The sequence below is a fragment of the Neopsephotus bourkii genome, unplaced genomic scaffold (assembly GCF_033783945.1).
Source record: "Neopsephotus bourkii isolate Nb327-2 ecotype Australia unplaced genomic scaffold, CSIRO-AGI_Nbou_v1 NB_1765, whole genome shotgun sequence".
Classification (NCBI taxonomy): domain Eukaryota; kingdom Metazoa; phylum Chordata; class Aves; order Psittaciformes; family Psittacidae; genus Neopsephotus; species Neopsephotus bourkii.
Window position 1 is genome coordinate 859,881 of NW_026902239.1, and position 17,615 is coordinate 877,495.

The 17,615-nt window shown below is 37.7% G+C and overlaps 1 protein-coding gene across 2 annotated transcripts in view; it reads left to right on the forward strand.

Annotated features, from left to right (window-relative positions):
• Window positions 1-17,615, forward strand: part of SNX9 (sorting nexin 9) — a 66,890-nt gene that overhangs the window by 30,413 nt on the left and 18,862 nt on the right. Inside the window, exons 5-10 of one of the 2 annotated variants that reach the window (XM_061378275.1) lie at window positions 10,705-10,888; window positions 11,658-11,808; window positions 13,230-13,314; window positions 14,169-14,294; window positions 14,598-14,715; window positions 17,447-17,577. In XM_061378275.1, the coding sequence (XP_061234259.1) occupies window positions 10,705-10,888; window positions 11,658-11,808; window positions 13,230-13,314; window positions 14,169-14,294; window positions 14,598-14,715; window positions 17,447-17,577 (795 nt within the window). Of the gene's footprint in view, window positions 1-10,704; window positions 10,889-11,654; window positions 11,809-13,229; window positions 13,315-14,168; window positions 14,295-14,597; window positions 14,716-17,446; window positions 17,578-17,615 lie in introns of both variants that reach the window. The other variant, XM_061378274.1, reaches the window with a different exon arrangement.

Consider the following 17,615-nt stretch of genomic DNA (forward strand, 5'->3'; position numbering starts at 1 on the left):
TTCAGATGCACAGTTGCAAGCAATTGACTTACTGTTTTCAAGTGCTTTAATGAGTAACTAAGTCAGTATACAAAGCACTTAATCTTAAATAAAACAGAATAAAATGACAGATTATTTGTCAGTGTAGAGAGAATTGATGCTGTAGGTGACACAGTAGTGGGAACTAAAATGTTCATAGATATTGTCTGGTGGTCTGAATAAGAAAAAGCTACATTCCTAAATGCAGACCTTTTATGCTATCTATCCTATTTTATAGTAACACGAGGGGATAGAGGTTCATTACAAGAAGACTTAATGAAAGCATTTCTAAATGAACAGGATGTTTTGGGATTCTTCTTACTACAACTGTATTGAAGAAAGTACTTTCTGTAAATATGAAGCTACTTAGCATACATGTATTTGCACAAACTCCTGCTTCCCAAGTTCCGTAAGTCAAAAGATGTTTTCATTCTTCTAACAGTAAGTAAAAACCAAACCAGAACAAACAAAAAAACATACCAAAAAAAAAAACAAACCCAAACCAGATTGTTGCATAGTCTTTCAGTACCAAGCCATATTAAAAGTAATACATCTGTCAGAGCTGAAACATGTGAATGTGGGGTTTTTTGGTTTTCTTTTTTAAGAGACCTGTTAAACCATGATCTTGTGATTAACACTGGTAGACAGCTCAGCCCCACCCACTTCTTTCCCTCATCCCACTGGAGGGGAGAATTGGAAGAATAAAAGTGAGAAAACTCTGGGTTGAGGTAAAGACAGTTTAACAGGTAAAAAGCCACACATGCAAGCAAAGCAAAACAAGGAATTTACTCACTACTTCCCACCAGCAGGCAGGAGTTTAGCTATCTCCAGGGAAGCAAGGCTCCATGATGTGTAATGGTTACTTGGGAAGTAAATGCCATAACTCTGAACATTTCCTCTTCCTGCTCCTTCCCCTTAGCTCTTACTTCTGAACATGCCATATGGTATTGCTGTGAACTCTCTTGGCCAGCTTGCTGGCTGAAGCAGAGTGAGAAACAGAGGAGACCTTGACACTATGCAAGCACTGTTCAGCAATAACTAAAACATCCCTGCATTATCAACATTGTTTCCAGAACAAATCCGAAACATAGTACCATACCAGCTACTTTGAAGAAAATTAACCATGTCCTAGTCAAAAACAGTACAACCAGTTATATTTGAATGCAGACTTGGCCTATAACTTTTTTCCTGTCTTAGCTTTATTTGTAAAGTTCTGAACTGGTTAGCTTATCAGTTGAGGAATACGTCTTAAATGGCACTGTGCTTCTGACAGGACTTCAAGAAATTTCAACAAATTTCTCTTTTTAGCTTTATATATTGTAATTTTGCTGGCATATCTTCATGTGCCCTCATGTGTCTAGGGGAATGACTTCAGTGAGTCCTGCATGTAATACAGAACGCTAAATCATTCCAGTTTTCCCAGATCAGTTTCTACATGTGCATCTCTCTCTCAGAATAAAAGTAACTTCTTACATCTGTCTACACCCTTCCCTCAGACAAAAGGCTTTTGCTTTCCTACTGTGGAATCCATAACTTTTTGGTGTTAAGAAAACATCATCAGCTCAAACACTGTCCTACTTTATGCCTGTCCCTTTCTAAGAAGGTTTTTTTTTTTTATTGTTCAGTAAATAATCTCATGAAAAGTAATTAATAATAACTAAAAGAGATGGTATTAACTCCTTTTCTTCACTGGGAAAGACACAATGAATACAGCAACACTATGGTGTTGTACCTTACTTGGGTTTGACAGAGCTATGAAGTGACAGTAGAAAAGGGGCACAGAGGTACTTCCTCTGGAGAAGAATTCTTAATGACCCTTGGCAGTTCACTGTTCCTCAACTGATTCCTTGCATCATTAGTGTCCCAGCAATGCCTGTCTTGGTAAAGCTTGCAGCTGCTCTTTTAAAGAGCTACTCATGGAAGTTGTTGGGGAGATGAAAACAATCAGAGAAAACAATGAAGCTAATTATGCAAACGAGAAAAAAAAAAAACCTCAAGGTGACTATTTTTACACTCAGAAAAACAGATAACATTTAATGTTAAATCTGCCCACAAATGTGAGGTTTAATGTCTGAAAAGCCTAAGAAAAAATAAAAGTATTCCACAAAATACAATTTAAGTAACATTTAGTTGTTCAAGATGGAGGCTGTTGTATGGTTTTTGTAGGGGTCTTATTTTGACCTTGCAGCCCTTGGACAGAGGAACGAGAAATCTTTCTTCTCTGTCAGTCTGCTCTTCCTTTGAGCAGCAATGCATGGTGCTAATTTTAGACTGTCATTTGGAACAACCAGTGAGTAAGTATATCAGCACTTACGTTTTTTCTATTTGTTAGAATTGCATTTATATATTACAGTTAGTTACCTGTAAACTCTTGTGGTAGAATAATGCTGGCAATAATAGCACTGAAATAATATAAATTATGGCAGGTTAAACCAAATAAACATCTTGAAAGACATTGAACACAATTTCTCATTTCAAATGAAAAATGAGCACTGTATTTTTCTCCTGTAGTATTTGATGCAGAGTTGCTTACAGGGGTTATAGAAACAACAAATATCCTGTTTCACATCTAATTTAGTGTTTCTCATTGCAGTTGACCAGTAAGTTGTTAGCTTGGTATCATTTAGAGCCTTCATGATTAAAGTATGTATGGAAATAATGTAAAAGTCTCTTCCAACTGTTGGGGTTTTTTCTTCTGTTTTATTGTTGGGGATCAAGACTAGTGCTTCTCAAGTCACAGGTGTACTTGCATTTGTTTTGCATGTGTACTAGGTTCAGAAGCTGGTATTGTAACAGCAGTGTTCTCTCTCTACATTCTAAACCACAACGTGAGCTGTTTTTTCATTTATCCAGCTTAAAATGTTTTTAAAGTTGTGGACAAATATCAGCTTTCTATTTTAACAGTAGTGATTATCTGAGTTATTTAAAGTTCATCTAAATTAAATCTGAATTACAACTGTATTGGCCCAAACTCTCTCTCCTTACAAAAAAGCTAAAACTTTTAAATCTCTAGTGGTCTGTAAACAAACTGTATGTACAGTTGATGGTAATGTAGTCTTACTAGTTACATGTGTAACTTGCATATTTGAACTTAGGATAGAAATGCTATGAATTTCAGTATACTGTTTATTTTAGCCTGTACAGTTTCTCCTCCTTTCCCTCTAAAGCTGAAAGTCTAGCCTTTTTTTTATATTAGTTATTATTTTTTTATCTCTCTTTTTCCACCGAAGAATAGAACACTAGTGTTGAAAATGTATGCGTGAAATTCAAGTGGAGTACTGCCTGTCTGTTTCAGGATAGAAGTGGATCACCAGATATGTTGACGCAAGAGCTATAGATGTGGCTTCACAGTATTTAAGATACAATTAGCTGCAAAACCTATTTTTGTAAGTTGCGTTTGTAGAGGAGTTTGTTCCCTTTTCTTGATGTTGATTCTCTAACCACTGCCAATGTTACTTCTGTATGAAGATGACTGTACAGCTCTTCCTACTTCTGGATAAAATAAGTATCCTGAGAGTTTGTGGTTGTTTTTTTTTTTTTTGTGAATTGCAGATTTGTCAGTTAATTCCAGTGTGATCTTGGCAAGTCCATGTTTCATCTCTTCAGCTTTGTTGTAAGCAGAGCTGTAAGGCTTCATGAGTAGGTACAGGAAGCAACTAGTATAAACCTCTCATGTTTGTATTGTTTTTTCCAGTGGTAAATGTGAAATCTCTCAGGATATTTTCTCTCTCAGTGAAAGAGAAACTACTACACAGTTGTTTGTTGTGAAAATAAATGGACTGTTTTTTGTGTAGAAAACCCTTTCCCTTCAGAAAACTGATTTGTGCATAGGCAGGGTGAATAAATAGTGGAAGCTTGTAGTTTGGTGTGCAGGAGCTGAGGCTGGTGTGTAGGCTAAAGTGGTTGAATATGTATAAGGAGGACATTAAAGAAGATATTCCTAGAGCTTTACTTTGTATCTTTCCCACTGTTTGCAACTTGGTGCTGGAAAGGCAAATTTATTTTTAAATTTGCATACCAGAACTTCCCCCACCCTGAACTGTTACTAGGAGCAATAAATGTTGATTGAAGAAAACAAATATAGTGGTCTTAAGAGTGCACTGTTCTGCTTATGTGGAAATTTTGACATGTATGTTAGTATGTTGCTGTAACAGCATTTCCATTCTCTGACTTAGCCGTGTGTGCAGTAAAGTAGAAATGTTATCATGGCAAATGTGACTCACTCATGTTTGGTTAAGTCCAGTTTGTCTTGTTAAATCAGTATGCTAAATTACAGTATAAAATCAGCAGGTAGGTACACCATGGAAGTTACAATTAATTGTTTTATAGATTTTGGAAATTATAACTTCATTGACTAATAAACCTTAACTCTGCATAAATGTATATGTTTGTAAGGTTAAGTGTAAAGTTGCCTGTATGTGTGCATAAGTTATGTCTAGAAGGGCATAGTGCAAAAGACAAAAACTACGAGCAAAACTGGTGGGTTAGAAGTGTTAGAAGTTAAAAAAAAAAAAGGGGGGGTGGGAGGTAGTGGAAAAGGTACCGAGTGTTTTATGCTAATTTGGCTTTCATGAGTACTAACTTCTAGTTCCTCTTATAGATAATGCAGATAGTGACACTACAACATCTTCCATTGCTACGTGTAATTTGAAAGCAACTCTTCTCCTTTCTCCTCCATCTCAATTGCAGTACTGCATTCAGACCCATAACAAGAATTTGTGAACAGTTCTTGTTTAACTGAAGTGCCAGGCAGTGACTTCATAAAGTGCTTGAAACTGTGGCTTGTTTGATTTGAAATGAATTGCATTGGTATATTAAAAAACAACTGTCCAACATGTGACAGTACCAGTTCCAACTGTAGAATTGTTTTGAGGGTGGTTTGGTGGTTGTTTTTTTTTAGTGGCTATCCGAGTGGAATGCAAAGGTTTGGGCAGCAAGTTGTTAAACTGTGGTAATGTGCTCATTCCTCACCATCTGCACCCCTGCCCTCAGGCAAAATCTGACTATTGAAATAGTCAGTTTTCCGTGTTTACATGCTCTTTTTCTTGTAGCTTTGTTTTCATTTGACTTCATGAGGTAGCCTTGTGGTCTAGTAGTTTGGTATTGACTACATAAAGAATACTTGATAACAGTGACAATCTTGTCCACCCTCCTATGGGAATTTCTGCTTGCATGATCCCTTTCACCACAGGAGGGGGCTTACTGCAGTATATAGTTTCCTTTCTGTTTTGTTTTGTTTTGGTTTTGCCCTTGGAAAATGGAATCATGAGCATTTGTAACTGAAAGTGGGGAGCTGAACAGCCTGAGCCATTAATACTCTTTAAACTCTTCCACCAGAAAAAAAAAAAAAAGGCAACAAAGGAAACCCCTTTCCTGTTCCCAGACAAAATCAGAGTGCGTTTTCCAAAAAGGAAGGATAAAGCTGTTTTTAATCTTTGTGGCCTGATCCTGGGATGTCTAGAGAACATCAGAGAGGAACAAGGGAGCCTTTCTGCAGTTTCTGACAGTGCTGTGACTGCTGCTTGGAAGACTTGTCTGAAATTTCTGATCTTTTGATCTTTCTCTGTGTTTTGAGAAGAAACCATTAGGGATTGAAATCGGCTTAAGAGAAGACAAGGATATGAAGTGGTAACTTGATTGCCATTTACATGTGTGCAGGTGTAAAAACAGAAGCCTGAGAGAGTGCCACTGAATAAATATATGTAGGATTTTTTTTAGTGGCTGAAACTTGAAACTAAGCAAACTTGAAAAAAAAAAAAAAGCGATGAGGGTGACAATAGATGTGCATTTTCCCTCCCCTTGTCCCATCACTGAGTATTCTTACTATGCATCTTTCTAAAAGACAATTCTGTATTTCAAACATGGAGTTTTTTTGAGCTGAATCAGGAGTTAATAGATGGAAATCCTGTACCTACACAGTGCAAAAACAATGCACCTCTAGTCCACTGTAGCTGTGAAAAAATCGAAAGAACTGTGTTGCTCTTCATGGAAGTAACTCGGTTCTTCTATGGGTAGTTTAGGTTTTATGTGTGCTCAAAGCAAGGAGAGTCCAGTGAGGGTGCCTTGGCTTTATATGGTTTGTGAGCAGGCAAAGCCCAGCTCCTTTGCAAGGAGTGTTTTATGAAAGGGGATTGGGGCCGGATGATGGTTTCGTCTGGAAGGAAGTAAGATGACAGGAGCAGCTGAGGAACAAATGGGTTCCTTAAACAGCATTGCTACTGCTCTTACCAGCTGCTTCTGGAGGTCTGCTTTCCTATTGCTTCCATGTATTTATCCACAGTAACATTCTATTTTGTGATTCTGTAAGGTTGGCTATCCCTTAAAGTCTAGCCCATCTCTACTTTGCTTTTCCTAGAGGATTTCTTTAAGAAGAAAACATATTTAAGTTGTACAGTAGAAATGAGGGCCTTCCTTTAAAGTGGAAGAAATGCTCAGCACCACAGTGCTAAGGTAATGATATACCAGGAAAAAGCTTGGGCATAAAATATCATCAGCATGGCACCTGCTTCATCTGCTAATGTGCATGCTTGTTCTATGGTAAATACATATGATAATACATCACAGTGACTGCAATTCTGTGATTGCTGCAGAGTATGTTTTTAGCCATTCATATTTCTTCCTGGTGGAAAACAGCTTGATTTTTAGATGACTGTTCTATATTCACTTAATTTTTAAAATATATCTATTCAGAGGTTGTTCTCCAAAGAATTTGAATTTAGGGTGATGTCTGAGTGTAATTTAGTGTAATACCTAAGGCATTGTCTCTGTGCAGGTAACTTAAGGCAACATGAAACTGGAGGGGTGTGTTCATTCCTGTGGGCTATTCAGCTGAGTCACCATGACTTCTTGTATTTTCTGCCATTTCTCTATGCTGTCTGTCTTTTCAACCCCTCTTCAAAAGTGCAGTACTTTTCATTGCAGCTTTGCCTGTCCTGGGCTTCCCTTGATCTCGTCAGACTTACTTTCTTGACTTACTTCTTCAGCACAGCTTCTGTCTGTAAGAGTAGATTTCAAGGGGTGTTTCTTGCAGTTGGAGGTCTTAATTTTTCATGGTACAATTACCTAGATCTTAGGTACTCAATTTAGTTTTAGCATTTGAACATTGTGTTTGCTTTGGCTTTTGTCCCTCAGGAGTAGAATGGATCTGTTTGTCCATCAGGAGTATCCATTAACATGAGGAAAGAGTCTGCCAGAAACAACGTACTTGGTGAAGAGGTCAAGAAAAGATTTTCATCCAGGGCAGAGGCACCTCATTGACTTACCTTAGCTTTACTCTCTATAATTCTGGATTCTCTGAAAAATAGCAAAGATGTGATTTCTTCCTATGTAATTCATTATATTCATTTGGTAAAGATATTGATATTCCACCCCAAAGCTGAGTATTTTCCTATTATGGTGGAATTTTTCCTCATTCAACTATTACTAGATCTTTATAAAAACACTAGACTTCTACTCCCCCAGCCCCCCACTGGTAATGATCTGTTTCTATAGTGAGATTGAATCTACCCTTAATGGAAGACTCTCAAAATATTTAGTAATGTGTTCCCTTTGTTGTCTGTTCCCCAAATAGCCTTTTTCTCCTAGATCAGTAGGAGCAAGCAAGTCTGTAGTAGTCTACAAAAAGGAAAATCAGCTGCCTTTAAAGAGCTTATCCTTGAATTTAATCTCAGTGTACTGGTTTGATTTTACCTGGCAGAGCAAAGCGTTGCAGTATTTCATTTGAAGGCTGATTAGTTTCTTAATTATGTATGGTGTGGCATTTGGTTTTGTGTGTTTGCGTTGGAGATTGCTTGCATACTTGGATATTAGGTGTGCTGTATCAAGTCTGTTGACTAAATAACAGCAGCTTCTTGTAAGGACTTTTTTTTTTGGTGCTGATTAGAGGGAGATCAAAGGATTATCAATTTCAGTTATGGAAAGCTAAAGGTGAGAGAACAAGCAATTTTATCACTTACAAAATACTTACTGGCTTAATTAGATTTTGTTCAACACAAGCTAAGCCACATGAATGGCTTCTTGTTTGGAATCTGTCAGCTGCTGAGATCCGTGGAACTGCTGACTGGAGCTGAGGCTACCCTTTTAATAAATGCTGTGTCTTTACTTGGTCCTCCACAGTGCTATGGGACCTTGAGGTTCCTGAACCCTTCTCCAGATCTACTACCACTTAGATATGTCCACAGTGTGTATGGACATGAATGTTTGAAGAAAGATAGGTTGGACTTGATGATCAACCTGGTTGATCCTGCAATTCTATGAAAGGAGACCTGTAAATGGTGTGAGAGGTGTTGTCTATATAAACATTCCTGATTCATCTCTTAACCTCTTCCCAGTGCTTCAGAAAGAAATGTAGACCCTTTGGCTGAAAGTAGCTGAGGGGGAATAACGTATCCCACCCTTTTTGTAGCATATGGGTGATATGGGCAAGAGCTTACCCCAGAGCTTTCTTGGACACCTCAGAAGTAAAATTTTCTGATTTGAATATACATAGATAGAGATGAGTTATCTGAGAGGGTAATTTAAGTAATCTGTTTCCCCTTGCTATGGAATTTAGAATCAGCAATTGTCAGTAACTTTGATCATTCTTGTCATTCTTTAATAGCATATCCAGTATTAATATTATTGCCTCCCCCTTGTTTTGCAAGAGATTTTAGGGTTTCTTTGCCACCTACCTGTGTACCAGGTTTCATGTGAACTCTTCATGAAGAGGAAAACTTTGCTCAGCCTTTTAGCAGTCATCCCACTTCTCATCTTTCATTTGACAGTGATCAGCACAACATATATCGCAGAAGTACAGGCAAATGAATGTTATGCAAACTGTTCTTCTCTAGGTGCTCTAAGCTATGTTAGGAGCAAGGGATGCTTTTCTGTGTAGTTGGATGCCAGTGTATCCGATTTAATTTAGCATGCCATCAGTCAGTTTATTATCTTTGCATGGATATTTCTCTTTAGAGAAACTCTTAACTGGTGAACATCATAGTAAGAGCAGGCTGGTATAAACTACCAGCAACTTCTTTTTAATTACTGAGAATAGCACTGTCCACGAATTAGGTAGACCTCGATGATGTTGCTCCCTTAGGGAGCCGTGTTTGTTCTTGCATCAGTTTCATCTTCAAAAAAAGAAAATATCCCCAAACTATCAGTATAGAAGCTGTCCACATAATGTCTCTCACTCCATCAATCCTAAGAGACCCACTGACTCTCAGGAGTCTTCTCAGTGGTGATTTCCCCCCAGCTTGGGGGCTTAATATCAAGATCCTGGGGGTTCTGTAGCTAAAGAACAGGTGTTACATGATATCAATAGTATTTTCAAGTCTTAAAAGTTTGATAGCCTCTGTGAAGTCTGTCAGATAACTTCATTGCAAGAAAAACTAAAGCAAGAGCTCTTATTCCAGAATAGTATCTCAAAGTTGAAATGGGAGGATTTTTAGTGGAGAAGAACTGAATGTGGAGTAGCTGTACCTTTTTTTTTTCTTTTTGTTTAAGAAACAAACTTATTCATTTTTCAGAGAATAATGTGGCTTTTAATGGAAGTTTCATTAAATTTTCTGTACTGGCATATGTTTGAAGAGTCAGGTGAGTGTGATAGTCCAAGAAAAATCAATTTGTATTTGGTATCCCTTTTTTGATATGCTGTTTCATGGTTTAAAACATTCAGTGGCTTCTGTAGTTTTGGGACTTCCTTTTACAAAATTCGGGTTTTCTCTCTACTGAACATGACGAGCTTTGTAGGCTTTGTTTTGCTTTCCTTCCCCTTCTCTTCCTCCTGTACTTTGGGTGTATGGGTTTTGATTTGTGTGCAGTTTTTCTTTCTGTGAGCTAGTCTGCACTAAGTCTGGAGTAGACTGCACTTTAGTCAGTGCTTTTTCAAAGTGTACTGTTAAAATCAAGGATCTGAGCAGCATGCTAAGCTATTAATCCAACTTAATGACAGATGCACTCCACAAATTGATGTAGTAGTTAGAGACATGTCTGCGTTACATTCTTGCACTGAGGCTTCCACCTCCACAACAGCATCAGCAGGAGGGTGTGTGTGATTACCTTCATCAGAAGCTTATGCTGAGAGTAGGTCTATAGGGATGTTCCAGGCTGTTCATTGGCAGGTGTTTGTTTCCTTCCCTCGTCTTTACTGTGAATGAGTTAAGCTCTGACAGGGAAGCTGAGCAAGTTGCTGGCCCTAACTGTCACAAGAAGAGTGATGGTGTGGGTGGGCAATTTATGATTTGTTTTAAGTAAAGCCACTAATCTGCGTTTGATAAAATAAGTGTTTGGAAAAATGTAATCCTTGACTTCTGAGTTTGTTTTAAATGTGGTAATTAGCCCATGGCTTTATGTAATTAATAGTTCACATGCACCATACTTACGGTGTTGGTGTAAAATAATTACCATGAGAAAGAGCTTTTCCTAACACTGTTGGAAGAAATAATTTAATTTCCCTGAGGAGTTGTAACACACTTATTAGTATGCATTGATGTCACATTGCAGGAAAGCTGATAAGTTCATCCAGGTTTTTACTGTATTTAAGACGTGTGTGGCTGGGAATATCAGATTTGGCAGATGTTCCTAAATTGAACGAGTGCTGAATGCAAACTCATGTTCTATCAGCAGGAAGTCAGACTTAAGGAAGTATGTGGTCTTTGCTCATTTCTTCAGCAGTTTCTTCTTTATTTTTGTCTTTATACAATGTAGGCAAACACTGACAATGATCCTTGGTCCAGCTGGAACGTTGGGAAGTCTGGGAACTGGGATAATGGAAATGCTGTTGACAGCTGGGCAGCGAAACCTGAAAGTGCAGCTAGCCAGAGAAACAGTGCTTCAAATAACTGGGAGGCGGCAGCAGCATTTGGTCATCCACAGGCATATCAAGGACCAGGTGCAGTAATAATGCTCTTATTTTTGAGTAAATTAGAGTAGGTGCACAGTAGAGGTAAGAATTGCTTAATCTTTCCTAGCAGTGGAACAGTGGCTTATATTAAAAACAAAACCAAACCAGTTTCCTAGTAGAACATTGCCACATGGGTAAACTGAGCACTAGAATAATAGGCTTTTAAAATAAAACCAGGCCTACAGTATCAGACACCTCAAACTCTCAAATTTGTATGGAAACATGGCAAGCCAAAGTCTTGTGCATACATGATAATAGGTCAGGCATGTTGTTCAGCTTGATTAACTGGAGCTTTTAAACATTCTTGAATTTGTGCCCTGAGGCCTTTGGAGAAGTAATTTCTTAAATCCTTAGTTCTAGGAAGTGGCTAGCCTTTCAGAAGGCTTCTCTATGTTTTTGTAGTAAAAGCCTAAATTATGAGAACGTATAACTGGGGAATGCTAACCTGGAGCCAGTGAATATGGAATTCATGTATTGAGTTCATTTTAGCATGCCAGCATCTCTTCTTTCTTTTTATTCTTTTTTTTTTCCCCTCTCCCTCAATGGATTTCTAGCGTAGTGTTTTGCAAGTTGTATTGGTGGGGCGCTAGCTGTAATTGTGGAGGAATCACAAAACAGAAGGCTGGACTAGATCTTAATATATTTACCTTGTTGGTTATTTGCGTATGTGTGCTGAGGTAGCTGCTTCTGCTTTTGAAGATTAAATATTTAACTTTCTCCTTTCCCTATCCCCCTGCCCTCTCCAATACTTCAGCAGCTGCTGATGATGATGAGTGGGATGATGACTGGGATGACCCAAAATCAACTTCACCTTCTTATCTTGGTTACAAGGAGACTGAGGCATCAGAGGCTGGGGGAGTCCAGCGTGGAAACTCTCGTGCAGCTGCTATGAAGTTACCACTTAACAAGTAATGGAAAATGGAGGGGAAAACACGTATATATTTAAGAGAATTGTAACTTGACAAGATGTTTAAATGTGTGACCATTCAACCTTCTTATGGAAATATTACAGTTTTGAGGTAGAAGAGGAGGTGAATTTGTAGTTTGGCGTTCTCCCTGTGTGGTCAGATATCACAGATCAATGGAAGCCTGAAAGTACACGACAAAGCTGTGCAATTTTGGGAAGTGTTTCACAGGCAAATGACACTTCCATGAAATCTGAACTTCTGGACCTACCGGTCTTTGAAATTTAACGGTCTTTAACACTATGTGTGTGCTTCGTTAAAATGGAAGGTGATTGATGGCTTCTCCATAGAGTGAGACTGATCAGAGCTCCTGCCCCAGAGTTCGTGAGCAATTTGAGTTGCTAGGAATAGGGAAAAATTCTCTTCTGTGTTTATGCATTACCCAGTTTGATTCTTGAGCCACAGAAAGCTTAGTTTAGAAATAAAAATCTTCCAGTAGCATGAAGCATTGTCAGGGTTGTGCTAGCATTATCTCATGTTGCAACTTAGTTTGTTTACTCTACTGTTATTCTGAGAAGCTACTGTTTCATAATCTTTAAGTGGACCAGAGCAGGGCAGAAAAGTATTGTAGCATAATGGTCTCTTAGAGTGTGTAACTAAAATCAACTGGCTGTGCTTTGGCTAGTCATTATTTTATTCATCAGTGGATGTTTTGTCCAGTTCTGAAACAGTACATTGGCACACTGCAAAACCATTTAGTGTAACCAGTATAAACATACCTTGTTTAAGAGCATTATCTGTCCATGAAGTAAGTCCTATTGTACTCCTCATCTTTGTGCAAGCAGGTAATAGCTTCTCAGTACTATAAGGGCTAAGTATCTTCCTAATTAGGAGGACTGCCATTTGCTTTTTATATAATATTTTATGCAGATTTTAAGGGCATTACGGTAGGTTTTCTCTATAATTGGTGGATAAATTATTTAATGTAACTCATGTTTAAAAGCACTTGATAAATCCACAGTTTATTATTCTTTCAGTGATTTGAATTCTCATAATCTGAAACAGCAAGGTGGTATATGCATGAGGGTCTCTGTGTGTGGGTGTACTGCAGGGGAGTGGCAGATGTTACTTTGTGGCCTTCTGTTATGTTTGTTCTGATGGGCTTCAGGGTAAGGGTAACTACTTTGCCTTGAAGAAGGAGCCTGTATTACACAAATAAAAAGTGGATGTCAGCCCCTAAAACTGTTTTGCTTTATCAGGGTAAATTGTTGGTTGTTAAACTAATCCATATAGATTCTTTTCTGTACTTGAGAAATACTAAGGGTTTGGTTTATTTATTTTTTTTTCCTACAGTGGCAGATAATTCTGCATATGTCAAATGAAGGAAAAAACAGAATAAACATATCCTTTTGTTTTATTGTTAGATTTCCTGGATTTGCAAAACCTGGGATGGAACAGTATCTGTTGGCAAAGCAGCTAGCAAAACCCAAAGAGAAAATTCCCATAATTGTAAGCTGGGGTTGTGTGTGTGGTTTCTATGGGTGGGTGGTGTGTTTTGTTTCAGGGCTGGGGTTTTTTGTTTTGGGTTTTTTATGGATTGTTGCATTCGGGGGTTTCAGAAGCTTTTTTTAGTCGTCCCCACCCTTTCTTTTTTTCCCCAGTTTGACTTTCAGCCTCAGGGTTGCTGTGTGTATTTGGGTCAGATGAAACTGATACTGCACATGTAATTAGAAATAGAACTGTAATTGAAAAACAAACAAACAAACCCATCATGTACCATGTAAGTATTTTGAAATTGTTGTGGACAACATTTTATCATTGAGGACTTCTTCAGTGTCAAGCCTTAAATCCTCCTTTCTTCCAGGTGTGCTGATGTAATTGTTATTTTCAGTACTTTTTTTTTTCCTCATGCTGGATCTGTGTTACTTGTGATCATGAAAATAAGCCTTTTTGGGAGGAAAAGCTAATGCATTACGTTGTATTTTGGTTATTGAATTAGTTATTCAGTTATCTAATAAACAGCAGCTACATTCATAAAGGACTGCAGTATTTAGTCATGATAGTCAGATCAACTTATCTATAAAACCCACTCTTCTGTATATATGCCATTCTAATGAAGTGTAATACAAGTAGTAAACCTTAAAATTCACCACTCCTTTGCTATTTGGGAAAAAATGTGAAATAAAGCAGATAAGTGCAACTGTGGTAAATCATCTCTGGTTGCAAGAAACCCTTCAGTTTTATGGCTATCAGTCTCTTACTTTTCACTTGAGAGTTTCCACTGATTAGAGAGAAAGTATTTGTCTCCTTGTTTGCAGGTGTTACAACATGTTGTATTTAAAAATGCTTGCAATTTCTTACAGATTGGTGATTATGGCCCAATGTGGGTTTATCCTACCTCTACATTTGACTGTGTGGTGGCAGATCCCAAAAAAGGTTCTAAAATGTATGGTCTCAAGAGTTACATTGAATATCAGCTGACCTGCACTGTAAGTGTGTCTGAAACAGGATCTTCTGTCTTGCAAATATGGGTCTTTTGTACATATAAGTAATACATTTAGTGTGACTTGGTCACAGGGTTATAATAGTAAGTCATAGTTGTCACTTTTTTTTTTTTCCCCCCCAAAGAGTTACTTTGTTCTGTTATTTCAAGTTCTTCTGTAGTTACAGATTCTAAGCTCTAAATCGTAAATCTTACTTACATTCCACGTATTTACTATTCTGGTCACGCTTGCTTCATGTCGCTATCTGTAAATGCCTGTCACAAGTTCAGAGTTATGTTTCTCTTGCAGAACACTAATCGGTCTGTCAACCACAGATACAAGCACTTTGACTGGTTGTATGAGCGTCTTCTGGTTAAATTTGGATTAGCCATTCCAATCCCTTCTCTTCCAGACAAGCAAGTAACAGGTAATTGTTCCCACTTGTGAATTCATGGGATGGGAAATAAGGAGATCACTTCTTTATAAGGTTCAGTTATTTCTTACTGTTTGTTTTCCCATTATTTTTAAAGAAGGTATCAAAAAGCCCTGAACCTTTCACCAGTCAAAGTTTATGATAAGTTGTAATGGCCTACTAATAATAAAAATGTCAGTGCTAAGAGCATAATTTCAGAACTCAGGTTTAGATATCTAGTCCAGTGATTTAAAAACAGAAGTAATTAAAACCAACCAAACAAGAAAAATCACTAGTTGCTACAGAAGAGAATATTTATCATTGGAGAGAAGAGATAAATAATTACGTTCCATATTTGCTGATTGCCTGGAGAAATAGTTTTTTGAGGGCTTATTTTTGTGGGTGGTATTGTTCGGTAAGGTTTTGGGCTTGGGAGGTGTTCTTTACCTTTGATTGTGTTATGTTGTAGGAGCTCCTGGAACAAAGCTCCTGTGAGTAAAAAAACCCTGGCAAACTGGGGTTTTTGACTCACGAGTAAAATGTTGCAGCTGTTTCTCCTGTTGCTTGATTTCACACTTGATTTAAAAAACATCTTTCATTTGTATAACTTTCTGCTCTGGTTTGATGTCAGTTCAGCTTGACTAAACTCTCTGAAGCTTATGGAAATTTTCTCTTCTGACTTCAAGAGAAGTGTGATTGGATCTTTTAAATGCACATGAGTTCAGTCATTGCTATTGAATATATCAGTGATTGTGCATTTTCAGTAGTCTCTGGCTTCCTTGCCACACAATATGCCAGCATGCATGTGAAGAAAAGAATGGACACCTGTGTAGGAGGAAAATGCATTACTTTTGCCTATTTCCACTTGTGTGTTTTCTGGCAAGATTTTTATACTGCCTTTAAGACAACCGGTCTAAAACAAACATACAAAAGCCGGCACTTTGCCAACCACATGGCTGCGTGCATCACCGAAATGCCACAGCTCTGCTGTGTCTGAAGAAAGCTAAGCAATAATGTAGTTGCTGGGATAAATGCCAAAGGAATTGAGAAGCGAGGAAGGGACTTCCTTGCCTTAGCCTTATGTTTAGAATTCGCCAGTATTTTTATTTAAACCATGCACGTGGACTAAAAGGAAACCAGAAGACCTGATGGGATCTCTAGAATTCATCTTAATTGTATCTTAACATTTTGACTGAAGTTTGGTATCACAGTAAAACCTTGCCTGTGGATTTCTGTCTTCTGGAGTCTGTTTGAGAGAATAGTTTGCTTCATGCCCAAAATAAAAAAAGCATGCCTCTTTTTTTCTGTAATGAGAACTAGAAAAAGATGGTGCTTATCTTCATTGTGTTAAAGAAGCTATTTCTCTAGACAGCTGTCAGAAAGAATTTTTGTCCATTGATCTTGGCAAAGCAAGACTCTACATATAGACTGACTTTGCTCAAGACCATGCTTTTACTGGTGATGATATGCCTAATGACCAGCACATAACTTCCAAATATTACTATTGCTTTGCATTCCCTGTAGGAATGCTGTCGAGATTTCAGTATGGGGTAAAGATGAAACCAGTGTTAGTGAAGGTTATATAATGTCTCCTCTGTAGTAGTTGATTTTTTTGAGGGGAGGTGGGAGGGTTAAATTTTTTTCTTCCCTAGGTGATTTGCTGTAAATGCACCCATAACCAACCTCCATTTTCACTGGTTGCATTCTTTACCTGCTAGTCTTGATAGTTTCCATCTTTGCAATTAATAAAAAAATGCCAACACCCACCTAAATGCCCACATAAAATACTCAGCCTTGTGGAGCTGCTGCCATAGTAACTATACAGTAGAGTTATATTGAAAGAGTACATGCATTCAAGGTTTGTCATTTGCACTGAAATTAGAACAGTGGAGTGCTGGAGGAATCTTCTCATTCCTTTCAAATGCATCCTATTCACTGTATGGCTTAAGTCTGTCATGCCTTTTTTTTTTTTTTTTTAATTGGAAAAGACTCTCAAGAAGGCACAGTTTGTGCTAAAGCTGAAAGGTTCTTAAGAATAGACAGTGATGATGCACTACCGGTTTAAAAAAAAAAGGTTACTTTTAGAATACCTTGTCTAAAATCTCTTAAATACCAAATAGATCAGTCTTACATGTATGTATTCTAACTGGTTTGTACATAAGATTTACTAAGATTTTTTGAGGGGTTTTCCCAACACATAATTTACCTATATAGAAATATGTTTATGGAAGGTGCTGCTTTTTTAATCAGTATGTATTTGAGCTGTCCAATTTTAGTGCTTTGTTAGCAAGGACATGACAACTTGGAAAGTAAGTAGTTCCTTTTTGCCCAACGTTTTTGAACCTTCCATTGTCCAAAGATTTACCAGACTCTGTCAGAAAAATACCTGCATTCCAAGCCTGTGCCTAGCTTCTTCTAGGTAATCTGAATACGTAACTTCCATCCAAGAGTTTATTAATTTTTCTTTTTCCAGAAATTGATTTATGTGTGTGTATCATGTTTTTTTAATACTTCCTGGCTATTTTAAAAAGGAAGAGTACTCTTGGTTAGTAATCAATAGAATGTAATTTAAGGTCCTCCTGATTTGTCAGCATATTTCCTTCTTGTAAGTTCTGAGTCATTAAATGGGTAATAACTCACCAGATGAATTACAGCTTCTATTTTAAGTTGAGGGGGAAAAAAAAAAAGAAAAAAAGCTGAGAGTACTAGAGTAGAAATGTACCAATTATTGTTCAATGTATAACAGGGCGCTTTGAAGAGGAATTTATCAAAATGCGTATGGAGAGACTGCAAGCTTGGATGACGAGGATGTGTCGCCATCCTGTTGTCTCAGAAAGTGAAGTTTTCCAGCAATTTCTCAATTTCCGAGATGAGAAGGTAGGAAGTAAAGGTCACACGCAGAGTAAGACTGAGGA